The sequence below is a fragment of the Sinocyclocheilus rhinocerous genome, unplaced genomic scaffold (assembly GCF_001515625.1).
Source record: "Sinocyclocheilus rhinocerous isolate Xijiao unplaced genomic scaffold, SAMN03320098_v1.1 scaffold1180, whole genome shotgun sequence".
Lineage (NCBI taxonomy): Eukaryota > Metazoa > Chordata > Actinopteri > Cypriniformes > Cyprinidae > Sinocyclocheilus > Sinocyclocheilus rhinocerous.
Window position 1 is genome coordinate 1,288,548 of NW_015665886.1, and position 17,981 is coordinate 1,306,528.

The 17,981-nt window shown below is 37.1% G+C and overlaps 1 protein-coding gene across 1 annotated transcript in view; it reads right to left on the minus strand.

Moving 5' to 3' along the window:
* The window catches only part of LOC107731624 (microtubule-associated serine/threonine-protein kinase 2-like), a 101,992-nt gene that overhangs the window by 58,869 nt on the left and 25,142 nt on the right, over positions 1-17,981 (minus strand). The window contains exons 2-3 of the mRNA XM_016542748.1: positions 9,624-9,768; positions 8,907-9,052 (exon numbers count right to left, since the gene is read on the minus strand). Coding sequence (XP_016398234.1) covers positions 8,907-9,052; positions 9,624-9,768 — 291 coding nt within the window. The remainder of the gene's footprint in view (positions 1-8,906; positions 9,053-9,623; positions 9,769-17,981) is intronic.

The window sequence follows — 17,981 nt, forward strand, 5'->3', positions numbered from 1 at the left end:
TATTGCGACCAAATCATGTGCTCGTGCGACCAACTGAGAAAGTTAGTTGCAAAAGAGCGGCCAGTGGGAAGAATGAGTCTGGAGACCTGATATACTGTGTAAATGTTTGTGGTTGGTAATAATTTTGAAATGTTTTAAAATAAATATCTTATGCTTAACAACGCTGCATTTATTTGATTAAAATACAGCAAAACCTAATATTGTGAAATATTATCACAATTTAAAATAACTATTTTCTATTTGAATGCTATTCCAGTCTTCAATGTCACATGATCTTTCAGAAATCAATCTAATTTGCTGATTTTGTTCTCAAGAAACATTATAAATGCTGAAAAAGGCTGTATTGCTTAATGTTTTTCGTGAAAACTAATTATTTGATGAATAGAAAGTTCAAAAGAAAAGCATTTATTTAAAAACGGAAATCTTTTGTAACAATGCACTTAATTCGTACTATCACTATAGTGATCTAGTTAATGTTAGTCTAATGATCAACTATTTATTACTAAAACTATTTATTAACAATTTATTAATTTATTCAAACAAAAGAAAATCTTACTGACCCCAAACTTTTGAACTCGTATGTGTGTGTATACATAAATTTTTAATTTTGCATTATTATTTATTCATTTATAACAATTATAAAATAAAATAAAAACTTCACCGTTTCACAGTGAACAAAGGTTGAATTGTATGCCTTATTATTTGTACCCGTCAATCTCAAAGTCTGTCAGTAACACTCATGCAGTGGCAGAAGCACCAAAGAGCATGAAATTCAATACCCATATTGTTAATTAAGGCACCTGCAGGAAATATGAAGCCAAATTCCCAGCACAAAGGGTGAAAGTCTCTTGTACTCTTGCTTAGCTTCAAAACACAAAGAGGAAAGAGTTTCCTTTAGGACTATGACTCGTTTAAGCCCTCCACCAGTACCAGTGCTCATAGTCCTTGAGGAACAGACATGGGAATAAGCAAAACAGGAACAAGAGAGCTTGCAAAAACAAAGCGAAAAACCTCATCAGCCAATTATTTTTGGAAAATTAGTTGCCGGAAGCCTAGAGTAATGTTGTGCTGTGTTTACTGACTCGGTGCTCCAAATGTGCACTGATCTCAAGCAGACGCGTTTCATTTTTCATATGCATCGTAATTGCTATCTGGACTCAGTCAACCAGAATCTCACCATGGGGAGGAAGATAGACAAAAGGGCTGTGTGAGTCCTGTGGAGACCTGGGTAATTAACTAAATTTGGATCAGCTCATTTGAAAGGAACAGCCAGTATCGACAGTCTCAATTATGCACCTTAAAATGAATTCAACAAAATAACTCTTAAAATACACAGTATAAGCTTGCATTTAAAAGCTCAGATATTAATGACTAACAGAGTATTCAGAACCGGTTCATAATTACGAGGTCAAGCGGTCATTTCAGCTCTAGAACTTGTCACATTCTGACCAATTAAAGTTTGAATCCAAGCCCCTGTGTGAGTTTTAAAAGGTCACAGCTTTGACAAATGAGGATAAGAACATGTTAGAAAAAAAAAATACAGCAAGAGGAGGTGATGACAGCAGAGACGGTGGGGAAAATGAAGAGAAGGTAAGAAATCAAGCACATTTTTTGAAAAAGGGACCACTGCATGTGCATTTTCAAAACGTCAGCTTAAAAGGTCTGTTATTTTGCCTTTTAAACATGCTGAGACAACTTTATGAGAACACCATGCCAAAAAAGGACAAAGCCTTTTTGAGAGACGCATAAATGAAACATCAATAATAAATCAGATTGTCTGTTACATCAAAAAGGGTTTCTACTTTAAAGAGTTGAATCAAGAACTCCAAGGACAAAACTACAGCAAGCTGTGGTATTCCTAAAAAAAGCAATTGGCATGATAAAAATTACAGTACATCATGGCACTAGCAACACAATGGGTTTGATTCCCAGGAAATGCATGAACTGTTGGAACTTGCAATGCATTAGCATCTGCATAATTGTTTCAGGCCTAGGTCTGAAGACGAAAATTAGAATGAAAATGCTACATTGCTCTCTTTTTCCAGTACATAAATAACGACTGGTTAGGACAATTGTGCCAGTTTAGGACACACTCTCTCCTGTGAGGCTCTTACATAAGACCGACAGCACACATTTGGAATTTTTGACTGTATCATCTCTTTGAGGGCCACGCTGCAAAGCTGTTCTAGCCTAAATGCATTCTGCAGGATATAGGCTAAGTGTAACTATCCTCAGTTTCTGACTCCAGGCACAACCAGGTACATCAAGTCTACTTTCAGAGATGAATTATGAATGTGTCCTGTTGGCTCGACAGGTGAAGTTATCAAGGGCAGTAAAAAGAAAAGTATCACTGTGTTTAGGATGTATGTTTTCTCAGCGAGTTAGCATCACTCCCTGTGGTGACAAGGACGATGGGAACTTTGCAGTTTCTATATTTTTCCTTTTGGATTTTCTGGATTTTTGAAGTATCACTGACAAAATGACTGAAATCACTTTGTTTGTTAATGTTACAGTGGGTACGGAAAGTATTCAGACCCCCTTAAATTTTTCACTCTTTGTTATATTGCAGCCATTTGCTAAAATCATTTAAGTTAATTTTTTTTCCTCATTAATGTACACACAGCACCCCATATTGACAGAAAAACACAGAATTGTTGACATTTTTGCAGATTTATTAAAAAAGAAAAACTGAAATATCACACGGTCCTAAGTATTCAGACCCTAGGATTTATACTGACATCTACCAGTGTGAATTAGTGATCAACCAATATTTATATATATATATATATATATACATACATCCCTGCAAACTCACAAGAGGTCAAAAAGGTGACATAATTCAGAATATGAGCTTTGTAGGGTGGTGTGGGGGCATCCCCCCAGAAGAAAATTTTTGAGAATTTAACATGTAAATGAAATGTTCTTGTGCACTCTGTCAACAAAATAAAGGAAAAAGACAACATTATGCTTCAAGTTAAAAAAGCACATTTATACCACAAACTTTTTGATCAGTGCAACTCTGTTGTCATCGGTGTTCATACTTTTCTTTGTGAGCAGTTGAGTAATTTATTTTTGCAAATTTTAATGTACACATTAGAGTGCACATGCTATCAACAAACTCCATCTTTTTACTGCAGAGGAAACAGAAGCTGCATCTGAAGTGGCATTGCATCAGGGCTCCAGAATGAAGCTGAGGTGCCATAAATGCATTTACACCACAACATTTCAAATGCATAAATAATTTTATAAGATTAACGTTTTAAATATTTTTGAACATACAAGTTAAAAATGTTGGGAAAAATGTGCGGAGACACAACACTGGTGTGACCCACCTCGTTGTCCAACTCGTAAGCGCTGCCATTTCTTTTGCATTTAAGAAACATCAAACGGCAAACGAAACGAAAGCGAAACTAAACCGCACTACGTTTCAGCTGCGCAGCGCGGACCGTTTATCAGCTCGGACCGCAACGCAAACAAACTTGTCCGAGCTCAGAACAGCTTACTCGGGAGCCAAAGTTGATTTCGCGGCACTGTTACTGCACAGATGCAACAGGGGTGCGAGATCTGAATGAGAATCATAATGTGCAGCATTTTGTCCAAGCAATAATAAAAGGACACATTTAAATTATAATGTCTTAAATCTAATTTTGTTAAAAAAAAATTATAATAATCGTGAATCAAATCGAATCGTGAAATCAAAATCGTGAATCGAATCGAATCGTGAGTTGAGTGAATCGTTACATCCCTAAATACTATTAGTAACTGCACTTATTAATGCAAAACAATAGTTATTTTATCATTAAATGATCTATATTTTAAAACTCCCGCACACCACCCCCAGCGCTACCAAATCTGCTCCTGGCGTCACCATCTGCAGAACTTAGTGGCGCTGGTGCCACTGCTCTCAAATGTTAGTCTGGAGCCCTGTATCAACAATGCAGTCAACAATCTGGTAGATCTGTGCACAATGTGAATCATTTTTCTTTTTACATATAGTACAAAATGGATATGACATAGCAGCAAACTGAATATAGTGCAGGATAATAGTTTGCATTTGTGCTCAGGCACTGTCAAAAAAGTCCCGCATTACACTTAATAACGCCAGATATCTGTTAACCACTAGTGTGGATACAGCGGCAACTGTAATAAATGATTAGTCCTGTGTTACAAATGTACATGATTCTAAAAAATTTTCAAAAGGAGCACTATTCATTTCTTGATGGATAAGACTTTTAATGAGGAAATAATTACTGTGACTATTACATTATGCAGTACTTTCTCATTAACTGTTAAAACTTTTTATGTAAGCCCAACTGTTATGTAAAGATTGACTGATTAATGTTTAGTGAGCCTAATATAATCAAAGTTTTTCAAAAAGCAAACAAAAAGACAAGCACAGATTGCTTGATGCTTATCTAAATGACAGTTGAACAGTCAATGCTAGCTCTTGTATTAAACATTTCTGTGTTCTTTCTGTCTACAAGATATGATAGATTTAGATCAGAGATATATATATATATATATAAATAAAATAAAATAAAAACACGTTAAAAGGCGCCTTTTCCCTCCAGGTAAACTGCTAAATTTTGTTTCATTATTTTGCGTCATAGATCACGATCAGGATCTGGGCCAAATGCAAGGAACATCAGATTAAAAGCCTGAAGACAGAAACAAAAGGTGCAAAGCAAAAAGCAAAAACAACTGTCATAGCCAGATAAAGAAAACAAGCAGAGTGGGTAAATACTGCAGAAACAAAGCTAACAGCACAGAAACAAAAAAGACAGATCCCAGCAGCCTCTACTGCTGCCATGAGTGTCGTCACCTTGGGTTGGTTGGCAGCACAGTGGAGGGTCTCTTTCAAGTAATTATTCATAATTGCCTTTTGAATATTTAATCCTGTACATAGTCACTCACTTCGGCTGTTTGTGACCTCGATGATGGGAGATGAGCGAACATACTGGTCTGGTGTTTTTATTTGTCTTCTTTGTGTCCGTTAAAGCCTATTGCCTCTGGGTAACATTTTTCAAAAATTAATCGATCAAGAAAGAGGTATAGGCGCAAGCAAAAAAATTTAAAGGATGGAAACAGATTTCACTCTCCCATTAAAAGATTACGTGACAAAGGATTGACTGTGTATTCATGAGAGCCGCAGCTACTTATGCGGGTCTCCAACTGCCTATAAAAGCTCCATTAACCACACTAAAGACCAGATTCCCTGGGAGGGGAAAACAAATCACCATTTAAAATATACAACCACTGCACAATTTAAGTCTGGTATCCTCTGTACAAAAGGCACTTCAACTAGGAATCTGGTTCTTTATCCGTTCTTCTGTAGATGATAAAATACAGTTTTAGAAACAGGAATGAATAAGAATATTGCCAACAGTACTAGAACAACCTTGCCTTTTCCCCCAGCCTATATGCAAATATTAAGCAAATATCACGGTATGTTAATGCCACTGTTGACTTATTCCAGCCTCACTGCCATCTCAATTTAGACTGAGCACCAAAGGACGAAAACAAAATAACCTTTTTCTTCCCTGAAGGTGTGCCATTAAAAGATCTGAACAGGCAACAGCGACCTGTGTATAACCAAAAGACAATTTCCTGCTATCATATCCCTTAAAAATATAAGAAAGAAACAACTTACACAATTATGCATATTGCACATGATTATACATGTTGCTATGTAACAAATGGCTTAGGTCCTCCCTTCAATGTAAGTCTAATTGTTTAATCGTTTTATCATGTCCTAGATGCAAGTCTGATCACTTATGTAGGTAACAAGTTAAATACTTATGGTGTTTGCTCAAATCCCTTAGTTCAATGAGTAATGCTATTTCCAGCACCTTGTCTGCCATTGTGGGTAACTTGTTGGCAGAACAATAAATCTTATGAAAACCAATCAGATGAATCACTTTGCATAAGCAGTGGTTCATGTCACAAAAATCACATACCCCCAAAAAACAAAAGCAAAAATTTGCTTGCACAAAACACACACACACACACACACACACACACACCATGCTTGTAGTTGGAAGGTAAACACCATCTGCCTGTCCTGTATGGTTCCCTGTAAGTCACTCCATTCCCTCTTCTATGTCTCTCTCACGTCTCATACAATAAAGCAGCACAGAAGCAGCACCCCCGGCCCTCACAGCCTGGATCTGAGCATTATGAACTACATCACCACAGGATAAACCAACACCGGGTCATGTCCTTTACCACATTATTAGGTCTATGAATGAGAAGAAAAATAGCAGCCTACTTGCAAAGCTCGGTGGCGTTAACCATAATTGTGTCAACCGGTAAAGATTTATATCCTGTTAAATATGTTGGATATCAGTGGGCAGAATTGAAAATGCAGAGCAAGACTTGTCCCAAACAAGTCAAGATGAGGACCTGATAATCAGACTCTTTCATTTGCTATGGATAATGAAATCTTTTAGTTGGCGTCCATCAAGTTCCAAATAAAAAGAGAAAATAATCAAATGAGATCAAGTAACTTTCATCTGTAATGTATATAATTCGCTGAATTGCCCAATAGATAATTTATCAAATTAATTACCACAAGAAAATTATTTTTCATTCAATTTTCCAGCCAAAATAGCTATTTTTGATGTATACCGTTACAGTAATATAAAATATTGATAATGTGAAATACGATTTCAGACTGTCTCTGATGTCAATATTTTTTTAGTTGTACTTCTATTGTCAACTTCATTCACCATAATGTCTACAACACATAATGTCCTAATAACCAGTATGTGCATCTACAAAGAGTGAGACAGAAAAAAATGATTATTTATGTAGATAAAGAAAAAGAAGAAGCAGCAGCAGCAGCTCAGCAGGTTATATTTTCACTAGCATTATTTATGGAAGATGCTTTATATAGTATTGCAATCCATTTGAAAAATGATTTGTCAAATAGATTGCACACATTAAAATTAATAATTTCCTTTTAAAAACTTGATATACTGCTGCATCATGATGGATATCATATTCATGATGCCTCTTACTTGATGTGCATAGGAATTTATCATCCAAAGGCTGTGTGTCATATAAAACAGTGATGAATTCAAATCAACAGGCCTTTAAATTACAGTTGAAATATGTTGATGCAGTCATTTTAATGGCACAAACAAACTTTATATTATCCAGCATACTGGCAAACAGCATAAAAGTAGTTTTGCAAGTTGCAACTTTAAATAACTGTGGACTATTACATCTTAATATCAGCATGCTAGTGTTTGCTGGCATATAACGCCTAATAAGCAGCAATTAGTGTGTTCATGGCTTCTATTTCAACAGACAAGGCCTTTTAAATAGGGTCTGCTGCAGCACTGGCATATCAATTGCTACTTTATTAGGATAGCGTGCTACACTGCAGTGGTGAGTACATTATTCATCCATAAACATAAGGGCTGAGATAATCACACAGCCCATGTGTAGCACTTTATCCATTCAAGATTTGTACTGTTTAGTTTTACATCAGTGGCCAATGCTGCCACCTCATGGTTAGAAACAACCATGAGCATCACAGAACTCTCTGTATTATGTACAAGGCTTTCAGTTCTGTATGAAAACAAGAGCAGTATAAAGCAAATCCACTCATACACACTGTGACTTGCAATTTATCAGACAGTAGTAGACTTAAGAATCTGAAAATAGCAAACTCAGTATAGGGAATCACAAATGCTTTATCTCTGTTTGCCGTTTACAGAACAAATCTAAAAACTAATTAGTATTAATAGTCCATTTCTATCTAGTAATCTTATTATACAGTCATTAAAAAGGTCCAGCATGCCACAAAAGACTACATCCCAAAAATTTAAATTGGGAAATGTTCCAAGTAGATCAAAAAGAAAAAAGATTACACACACACACACACACACACACTTATTACTAATATTATGCAATTATATACTATATATAATTATAATTATAAATTATTATATAATTATATATGTTGATTCATTTATATTACATAATAACCTAAACTTAATCATTGGGCTTCCCTTATGCTATTTCCCCATTTTCAATGGTGTAGTACTAGGCTTGGGCAGCAGATGTAGCTATGGCACTAGGCTTTAGATTGCACAAAAAAATGATTGCCAACACATCTTCTGCACATATAGCAGGTACAAGACCTCATCAGATAAAGGTATATTGCTGTAATTGACACAATATACTTTTCTTCACATCTACACCTCTATAAACTCACACAGACCAGCCACACCTAAACTGCCTTTGCATTTACTCAGATATACAATGAAAGTAAAAAAGATCATTACAGAATCTGCGACAACGTGATCTGACTCAGAGGTACTTGATAAGGAGTACATTTGCATCTGTGAGCTACTGTATCCTATTCATTCATCAGCATCGTGTCAGTGGCAGTTATTTGAAATTCACTACTTCGATTTTAACCTTTTGCCACCAGCGTTATTTTAGTATTGATTACTATAATTGAATTAGTATTGTTATTTATTTTAGTTATAAGTTATACTAAATAAAAATAAGAAACATTTTCTTGGCAAATATGGCTAAGTTTTTTATTATTTTATTTAATTTCAGTTAATATTTTTTTCAAGTAACAAAAATGTTTTTATGGTTTTAGTTTCAGTTGTTTGCCACATGGGCCAATGAAGAAAATCTGAAAAAGAAATACCTCATGTACCACATTTGTCATCACATGGAGGTTTTTACACTGATGGTCAGACTATCATTCTTACAAATTTGATTTATACCAAGTAGTATGTTGCAGTTCCTTAACACTTTTACTTGCATTTGTCAGATTTTCACTTGCATTTTGGGTAATTTTGGACCGTGTGTTTGCATCTGCTTGTGTTGGATGGAAACGGATAGAGAGGGTTTGTGCGCATGCGTGGTGCACATGTACTCACCAGTCCCGCAGTGAGAGAGGGGGCAGACTGGCCAAAGGATTGACTCCTCATGCGGACCAAGTTATTGGGTTCTCCTGTGTGCTGCTGCCAGGCCAGCTGACTCACTCCACCGTGCATGCTGCTGGACAGAGGCAGAAGCTGCTTTCCTGCGGCACACCGAGGAAACAGAATTAGGACATAGTTATTTCTTGTTTTGTATGTGTGTGTGTGTGTGTTCTGTGGTCAAACCAAATCAAAGCCAAGCCACAGATTCTCTCTGACAGCTTTTAAATAATGTGAACCAAATTCTGCAGTCTTTGTAAATCACTTATTGAATGAAAGCAAATTTGTGACATTAAAAATTGCACAGAAGGTCAAATACTCTTGCTTCCATTGAAGCACATGGTGTGCTCAAATCATGTTTTTTCATCATCAGGTTTTAGACATATTTCTGAAGATTTTAAAAGCAAAAGGTTCCAAGCCACAGATTCTCTCTGACAGCTTTTATATAATGTGAACCAATTTCTGCAGTCTATGTAGATCACTTATTAAATAAAAGCAAATTTGTGACATTAAAAAATTACACAGAAGGTCAGATATTCTTGCTTCTATTGAAGCACATGGTGCTCTCAAAACATTCTCAAATCATGTTGCATAACATGATCATCAGGATTTACACAAACTTCTGAATTTTTAAAAAGCAAATGAAGGGGGGCATACAAATTTGTGGTGTCTCACCGGTGAGGATGCCAGCCATACTGCAGCGGCGGGCTCTGGTGTCATCCTGACTGAGCTGTCGCTGCAGTTTGGTCTTTGCTGCGGCAGGAGACAGGTCGGGGTTACTCAGCTTCCTGAACAGCAGGGGAGGCGGCGGCGGCATCTCCTGCTGAAACACATAGAGATTAGGAGTTTTTTCCTCTTTTCAATGACAATCGAGTACACAGCTGTATTAAGAAATGCCACATAAGAGACTACTAAACCTTGAAATAAGACACCGATGTACAGTTGTATAACACTAAGTTCACAGAGTCAACTCAAAAGCAATAAAACTGATTTAGAAAGTGTTTGCAGTGGCTCCATCCACACTGTAGCACTGCATCACACACAGAGAGTCACACTTGAATAATCCATCTGAAAATAGCTGTTTCCATCCACCTATATCGCATAAAAAACGCTGGATGAAAATGCCAAGATGTGCAGAAATTCTAAAAATGCGCATTAAAAAAATTATACGCACAATTGAGTAGGATAAACGTTTTATCCGATAAGAAAAAATGTGCATAAACTACAATGGAAACACATTTACCAAATACATTTCACCTTGTGCATCAAAAAAAGCCATGTGACTTTGCACGATGGGATAGGATAACTTGACTGAAATTGTGTTTTGGTTAATTTGAAATGCCTGAGCAAAGTCTGTCATCAAAGTAAGTCTGTATAATTGTCTTACATGACTGCATTCCCGAACAGCAGAAATCCATCCTTAAACAATGACCACATTTATTGTGTTTCGTCTGCTCGCTCTGAGGCGCAAGTAATTCATCATATATGAAAATTATTATATTAAGTGGCTTCTCCTACTTTTCTTAGTGATAGTGCCAGTTTATCAGGAAGTTATGATTTTGTTCTCTTTGACACGTTGAATGGTAATGGTGCTTTATTCGCAAAAGTTTTATGCGATATTTCAGTTTTACGCATAAGTTAAATTCGAATCTTTGGATGGAAACATAGCTAATGATGACTTGCTGCCAAGATTTGAGCTGGGGGGCATATTCTAATAATCGCAATTCTTCAGCGATTCTGAAACTCAGAAATTCAGAATTAATTTAGTTAGAAGTACAACTAGATTGCTTATCCATTTGAGACAGACAAATTAGCAACTTGTGAATGCAAACAAGAGACATCAAGGTGTGAATGTTGCCAAGTTTATTCAATTTATGGGTATTCTACACATTTAAGCATAATTAAGCTAAATGCAAAGGAAATAGACTAAGCGGTTTCATTTTCAAAGGCAACACATAATTATAAAAGAAAATACAACAATGTTTTGCCTTTGCACAGCAGAACAATCAATAAGAAAAAGCATGTGTCAAGAAAAAAAATCATGAGGTGTCTATAAATTCCCATCCCTAGCCAAGACACCTGCAACAGTTATTCTGTTGGCCTGTATTTTGCTATCAATACATTAACAGCCACAAAAAGACAACAGCAATGTGAAGCTGTCATCAGCAGAAAAATTATGATGACAGGAAAACAGAACAATCAAATTTAAGAGGTAAGAAATATAGACCCAAACTGTGAGCCAAATAAATTTCTTTAAAGACGCCTGCAGATTCATTCATACTCCCCGTGTTCTTCATCAGGATGGGAAACAGATGTTGCCATGGAAATCTGGCAGGAACTCTGCACTGGTCACATCCTCTCTGTGGTGTCACGAAATTCCAGAAACATCTGGAAGGCCTGCTTGTATCAAACGCGCAGCGCTCATAAAACCACACTGCAAGGCCTCAAAAGTAAAAAGCCTCAAAGCAAACAAACGTCAGTGTTGTCACTAGCTCACACACACACACACACACACAGAGTGAAACAACAAACCAAATGCAATCCTACCAGTCACCACTGCAGACACAAAAAAATGACCCTGAAAGAAAACAAAGGGTTGTAAACAAGTTTCACAATCACACTCAAATTCATTCACTACCGTTCAAAAATTGCTGTTTTATTTACTTTTATTCAGCTAGTACTAGGGTTGGGTACCAAAACCCGGTACCAATATGGCACCGGTACCTATGTAACCGGTATGTACTAGAATCGAATCAGAACGCAGATTTTGGTGCCTCATTTCGGTGCCATGCCTGAGCTATCGATTGAAATATTTGTCTTCTGGTTCTCCGAAACGGACGTAAGATTGCTCTGATGGCAGCAGGTAGTCTTCCGTTAACTAAGCTAAACATGCTTAAATTAAAATGCCTAAAGCTAAACCTCCCTTGTATTCACATTTCTAAACCTGTTGTCCAACAAAAGAGAACACTATAACCTTTTTACTCCACAATACCAGTCAAATGCTTCCTTTTGTGATTTGATGTGGCTTCTCGTCACAGAATGAGGCAGAAAATATGTTCCATAGGCTACTTTAGAAAGAATACATCGATTAGCAATGGATTATAAATATACTTAATTATTATGAGAATACTAGAGATGGCTTGAATAACACAGATAAACTATATTGTCGCAGTCGAGTGTTTATTGTCTTTGTTTTATCATTCAAAACGTTTATATGATCTGTTTACTCAGTTAACTTACAGCTATAATAGGGATGCCTTTGTCCATATAAGGGATTTCCTGAGTTTCCCTACTTCTGTGACTGGATATGTGGATTTTCTGTGCGAGGGCGCCCTCTGGCGTCCAGTATGAATGAAACAGACATCATGTGCTAATGGCCAATCCATAATTTTTGTGGAAATTTTTATTTTTTAATTTTTTATAAGTATCGGTTCAGGCACCGTTTAGGCACCGGAATTATTTTAAAAGTATTGATTTGGCACCGGTATCGAAAAAACCCCAAACGATACCCAACCCTAGCTAGTACACTTTAAACTGATCAAAACAGTGACAGTAAAGGCAATTATAATGTTACAAAATATTTGTATTCAAAATATATGCTGTCCTTTTGCACTTTGTATTCATCAGTGAATGCTGAAAATAAATGCATCACAGTTTCCACAAAAATACTAAGCAGCACAGTAGGGCTGAACGATTTTGGAAAATAATCTAATTGCGATTTTTTTTACCAATATTGCGATTGCGATTTAATATGCAATTATTTTTTAAAGCTCTTTATGTTCTGTATTATTCAACAAAGACAACCTATAAATCATTGTATAGTATGACCAACACACTATTAGATAGATTAAACATAAATGTCCTTTTCTGTAGGCCAGGCTTATATGTTACCATGAAATTAGGTGATGCATGAATTGATATGAATGACATTTTTATTGAACAACTACAATCAACCGATCGATCTTCAAGTGGAACACACCTCTTTACTCTAACGTGTCACGTGACCGAGTGTAATCGCAGCCTCTGCGATTGAAAAATCGCGTTTTTTCATATCGCGATATTATCGCAAATGCAATTAATCGTTCAGCCCTACAGCACAGCCATTTTCACCATTGATAAAATTAAGACACATTCTTGAGCAGCATATTAGAATAAGTTCTGAAAAATCACGTGAAACTTCAGACTGAAGTAATGGCTGCTATTGCCAAAGTCCCTTTAAGGCAAGTCATGTCACTCGGTGGCCATCTTTGAAATGCCTCTCGGGCCTGCAAGTGCAAATCCTATCTCTTTGAATGGGAAAACATCAAATTCCCAAAAACTGTTCGTCAAGCTTACGATTACATTTCTTATTTGAAATCACCAATGAAATCTGACAACAACTGTATAATAAATGTTGTTTATTTTGCTCAAATAGCATTTAAAAAAGCTTATTTTTCAGGCTAAGATCAGCCAAGTGAGCATGCGCAGTCCTAGGTGCACGTCTCAGAACGCTGACTGTTTCTATAGCAACCGGGACTTCTAACGGCAGCTGCAGTGACGCGCTGACTTTACCGATTAGTAGGGGTGGGGAAAAAAATCGATCCATCGCGATTCTCTCTCCAACGATTCTGGATCGATTCTGAGAATTTCAGAATCGATTCGGAGCTTAGTTTTTAACCAGATGCGCGATGACGCTGAGTTTGCTTTAGAAACACCCGTATTCTGCTTGCTTCCAATTCCTCACACACATAGACCACTCGAACCTTCTGTAAAAAAATCTTTCATAAAGTTCGGAAAGGTTGAAGCGAATTACAAGGACTTTCACTGGCTTCACTGCACCGGATGCGCTGTGAGAGACGTGCGCTTTGTTTGATGTTACACTTGAAGTGTGCGGTCTCGTCCGTCTGTATTTTCCTTACAAATGCTCTACGAAGTCATCATTTATGTGGTTTGGAATACAGTGGACTTATATATTTAAAATATGAACCTCACTAACAGAAGGCTGCTTTCAATTTCAAATGCTGACGTGCGCTTTGTTTGTGAAGACTAGAGATGCACCGATCGATCGGCCCGGATTGGTGATCGGCCGATCAGTCTCACTTCTTTCCGATTCCGAGCCGATCCGTTTTGTTACCAGCGGCACAGGCAATAACGTCAGCCGCGCATTCTCGCTCTCTTCTCTACGACGACCCCTTCTCTCTCACACACACACGTCTCATTCGCTCCGGTTCAATAGTGCTTGTATTGCACATTATTTTAGTCATTCCCGCAGGTTTCGCGCTTACACCAAAAGCGTGCGCACCATCACTGATCTATATTAGTGGATCGCACAAGCCGTGCTCAGTCTCAAACAGCTTGTGTCACAAATACCAAAATGAGTGGCTAACTGTGCCAAAACTTTCAAATACATACAAAATAATGTCAAAATGCCCGCCTTGGCCAGTATCCAGTTAAACACAGTCAGTTTTGGAACGTTAAATAGTTGAGAAAGAGAACGCATGTCGTGTAACAGTATATTGGGTCCGTGGATAAACTCTTAAAGGGACCGCAGTCCAATATTCCTGCTGCGGTCTGTCATGTTAATCAAAGAACAAAAGACAAAGAAAATAATTTTCTGCTTTTATGCTGCTGTGTCATGTTCATCAAAGAACAAAAGACAAAGAAAATCACTTTCTGCTCTTGACTGAATACGTTTTATAACTTTAATGGTAAGCATTAATCTGTATTTAATTTTTACAATGAAGACTACAGAAATTAAAGTAATCAAATGTAAAATAACACTGGATGAGTTATTTTACATTTGATTACTTTAATTTCTGTAGTATTTCTTACCTGAATAAAAACTTAAACTGAAAAACTCATAGCTCATAGCTCTCTTTATTCTATTGCCTTTATTTGTGCTGTTGTTTGCAATTTTTTATGTGTTCTTATTTTATTACTGACTTTTTACTTGTTTTTTTTATGAAAATAAAACTTTGCATTGAAGAAAAGTAGATTTTTGTTTGTATATGCTGTCAATTATAGTTCTTAGAAAGAAACTCGGAATCGCCAAAAATCGGTATCGGCAGATCGCACTAACAAAAAATAGGAAATCGGCCAAGAAAACTGCAATCGGTGCATCTCTAGTGAAGACTGCTCGCGCATGTGGCTGTGCGCGACTCCGTGTAAGTGGTTTAATGCACTTGTGTCTCAAAATGGTTTTATGATGCAAAATTCATGTAAACACAGCCAGTTATGTCTTAAAGGCAGAGTAAGCGATTTCTGGTAGCCAATGTTCCATGCACTGAAAGCTCTCTCCTCCACATCACGAGTAGACACGCCCCTTATTGCTGATTGGCTACAAGTTTGTTTTGCTATTCGGCCCCGAATCAGTTTTCTAAAGTGTTTTTGAAAAATCACATACCCTGCCTTTAATTAAACGGGATTAAACGTTCGGGATTAAACGAACAGGACAAACCACATTACATCTTATATTTCGAAAGAGATCAGTGCGTGAATGCAGCTTAATAGATCTCCCGCTGTCTATGATGTCATAGTAAAAAACAATGTCTCAAAATGGTTTTATGATGCAAAATTCATGTAAACACAGCCAGTTATGTCTTAAAGGCAGAGTAAGCGATTTCTGGTAGCCAATGTTGATATTTGAAATTACCAAAACAAACACGCAACAAAACAAAAGGGTCAAATCCCCAACAGAAAACTGCTGCCGGGTTCTATTTATGACGTGCGTCAAGTCGGTAAACTAATTAATTAATAAGGGGGGAAAAGTAGATCAAGAATCGTTCTGGAATCGGATCGTGACGCCCAGAATCGGAATCGGATCGGATCGGATCGTGAGGTGACTAAAGATTCCCACCCCTACCGATTGAGCGGCCATATTGAGCGTTGCATTTTTCCCCATTCAAAACTATATGAGTGACACATCTTGGGTATTCTATAGTCTTTGCTACTGCCATTACAGGAATAAAATAAATTTCACAATATCAGCAACACATTACATTAAGCAACACATTTTTAACTTCACACCACAAACACAATACTTTGCATCCCTTACCTTGCGCATGTTTGATTGCTCTTTCTTTGTTTTTAATTTATAAACAAAGGTTCAGACAGGTCATTCAGTGGCACCAATTACCACTACGCTATTCTTAAGATTGCTACATCTATCATATGCTCTCAGCTCCTAAAGTGCAGCTAAATTTACAGCCAACACCATCCATTTTCTCCAACCGGCTATAGCCCAGGTGAGCAAGTGCACACTCCATCAGTGACAAGCTGGAAGATGCAGCCGTTGTTAAGTCCTGCCTGAGAGGACGGCATCGTGTTGCATGGGGGGGCTGGGTGACCATGACATCAGTGTTTCCCGAGGCTAATCAGCTGAAGATCAGGGACACAGGTGAACACATGTAAGAAACAAGTCTGGGAGGGATACTCTCACCTGCCTCGGGATATGCATTGCAGGCTTAAATATTAACTCTGTTTTGATGGCACGAGCAAGCAGCACTTAGGTCAATGGATCATTACTACGTTTGGAAAGAATGGAAGAATGTGAAATAACTAGTATTACAACTGACAGCTGAAAAAAAATACTCAAGCATGTTTGCACATGGCTAAATAACCACTGTGTAAAAAGCAGAATGTGCACTTAAAAGGTATCATTCACACAAAAATGACAAGTCACCCTGTTGTTCAAAAACCATGACTTTCTTCTGTTATTCTCAGAAAATCTTCCCCCTCCAGCGCAGCTCTCAACTATAATTTGTTTCTGCGCAGGGTTATTAAAAACTAAATCTAAACTATACATTTTTTTTTTTACATTTTAGCTAAAGCTACAGTGCTAAAATAAATAAAACAAAGATGAAAAGAAAAAAGATGTTGTAAAAAGACGACAACATGGTTCTGCAACAATATAAAGCGGAGTATGAATATATATGAATGAATATAGTTGTCATTTTTGGATGAACAAACAGCTCTGTTTGCACCAGAATACATTGCTGCTCACTTGGTTTGGTCAGTCAAGCTTTGACAGAGCATGAAAGGGAAAACTACACCGTCAACTCATGACCTCAGAATCTAGCGGCCTTAATGACTCTCCATTGAACACTATGTTTATACCCAGCTCACATTGCACACTTGTAGCAGGGCTAATTTCACTTCCCCAGATGTTTTTCCAGAGGTCTCCTCTAATCAATCTCTCCAGCCCACTCTCACATCCAGGCATTTCTCTCCATTTAGACCCAATCAGACTGACTGATGACAGCTCACTGCTCATGACTAAGGATGTAAAACCATAATTTTATCAGTGATCAGTGAGCTTTCTTCACTAGACTGTTGATAGTCTAGTGAAGAACGCTCACTCTCACTGATAAAAGACGAGGGAAATGCATTGGCTAATCACAGGAGATGACTGATTGGGTTTGACCTTATTTACGATTTTTTTTTTTTTTTTACTGAATGAACTCATGCAAGGGAGGATATGACATCAGAGGATCAGCAAGACAAAAAAGGGCTGAGAAATCACATCAGAATGGCAAATGTATATCAGTAGTTCAGGGAGACTAGTGAGGCCAACAACTAATGCATGACATGACATGACACCACCAGTGTTTTGATTTAATATTTTTAGAGTGTTATATTATTCTTTAATATTGTATATTATATTATAAAATATATAGTAAATTAAATATATTACATAAAAATAATTTTCTCTATATTATAATGATAATTCTATTATATTGCATTATAAGTCATTATTATCACACTGGTGTTTTTCCCTCAGCATTTAGACAGGCTCGTATGACCCCACTACTTAAAGTGCCGCTATTATGCCATTTTTAAGGTTGCTAATATTGTTTTATGAGTCTCCTAAAACAGGTTTACATGCACGCAAGGTCAAAAAACACGTTCGTTTTCACAAAAAATAGATTTAATTTTACCTAATTTCTAAATGATTCGTAAACGACTCGTGCGAAGCAGTTCAAAGAATCAGTCTCTCTAAACCCCTCCTTTCTGTGAGCCCTCACTGCTGTGATTGGTCAGATGGCGCAGTCCTTT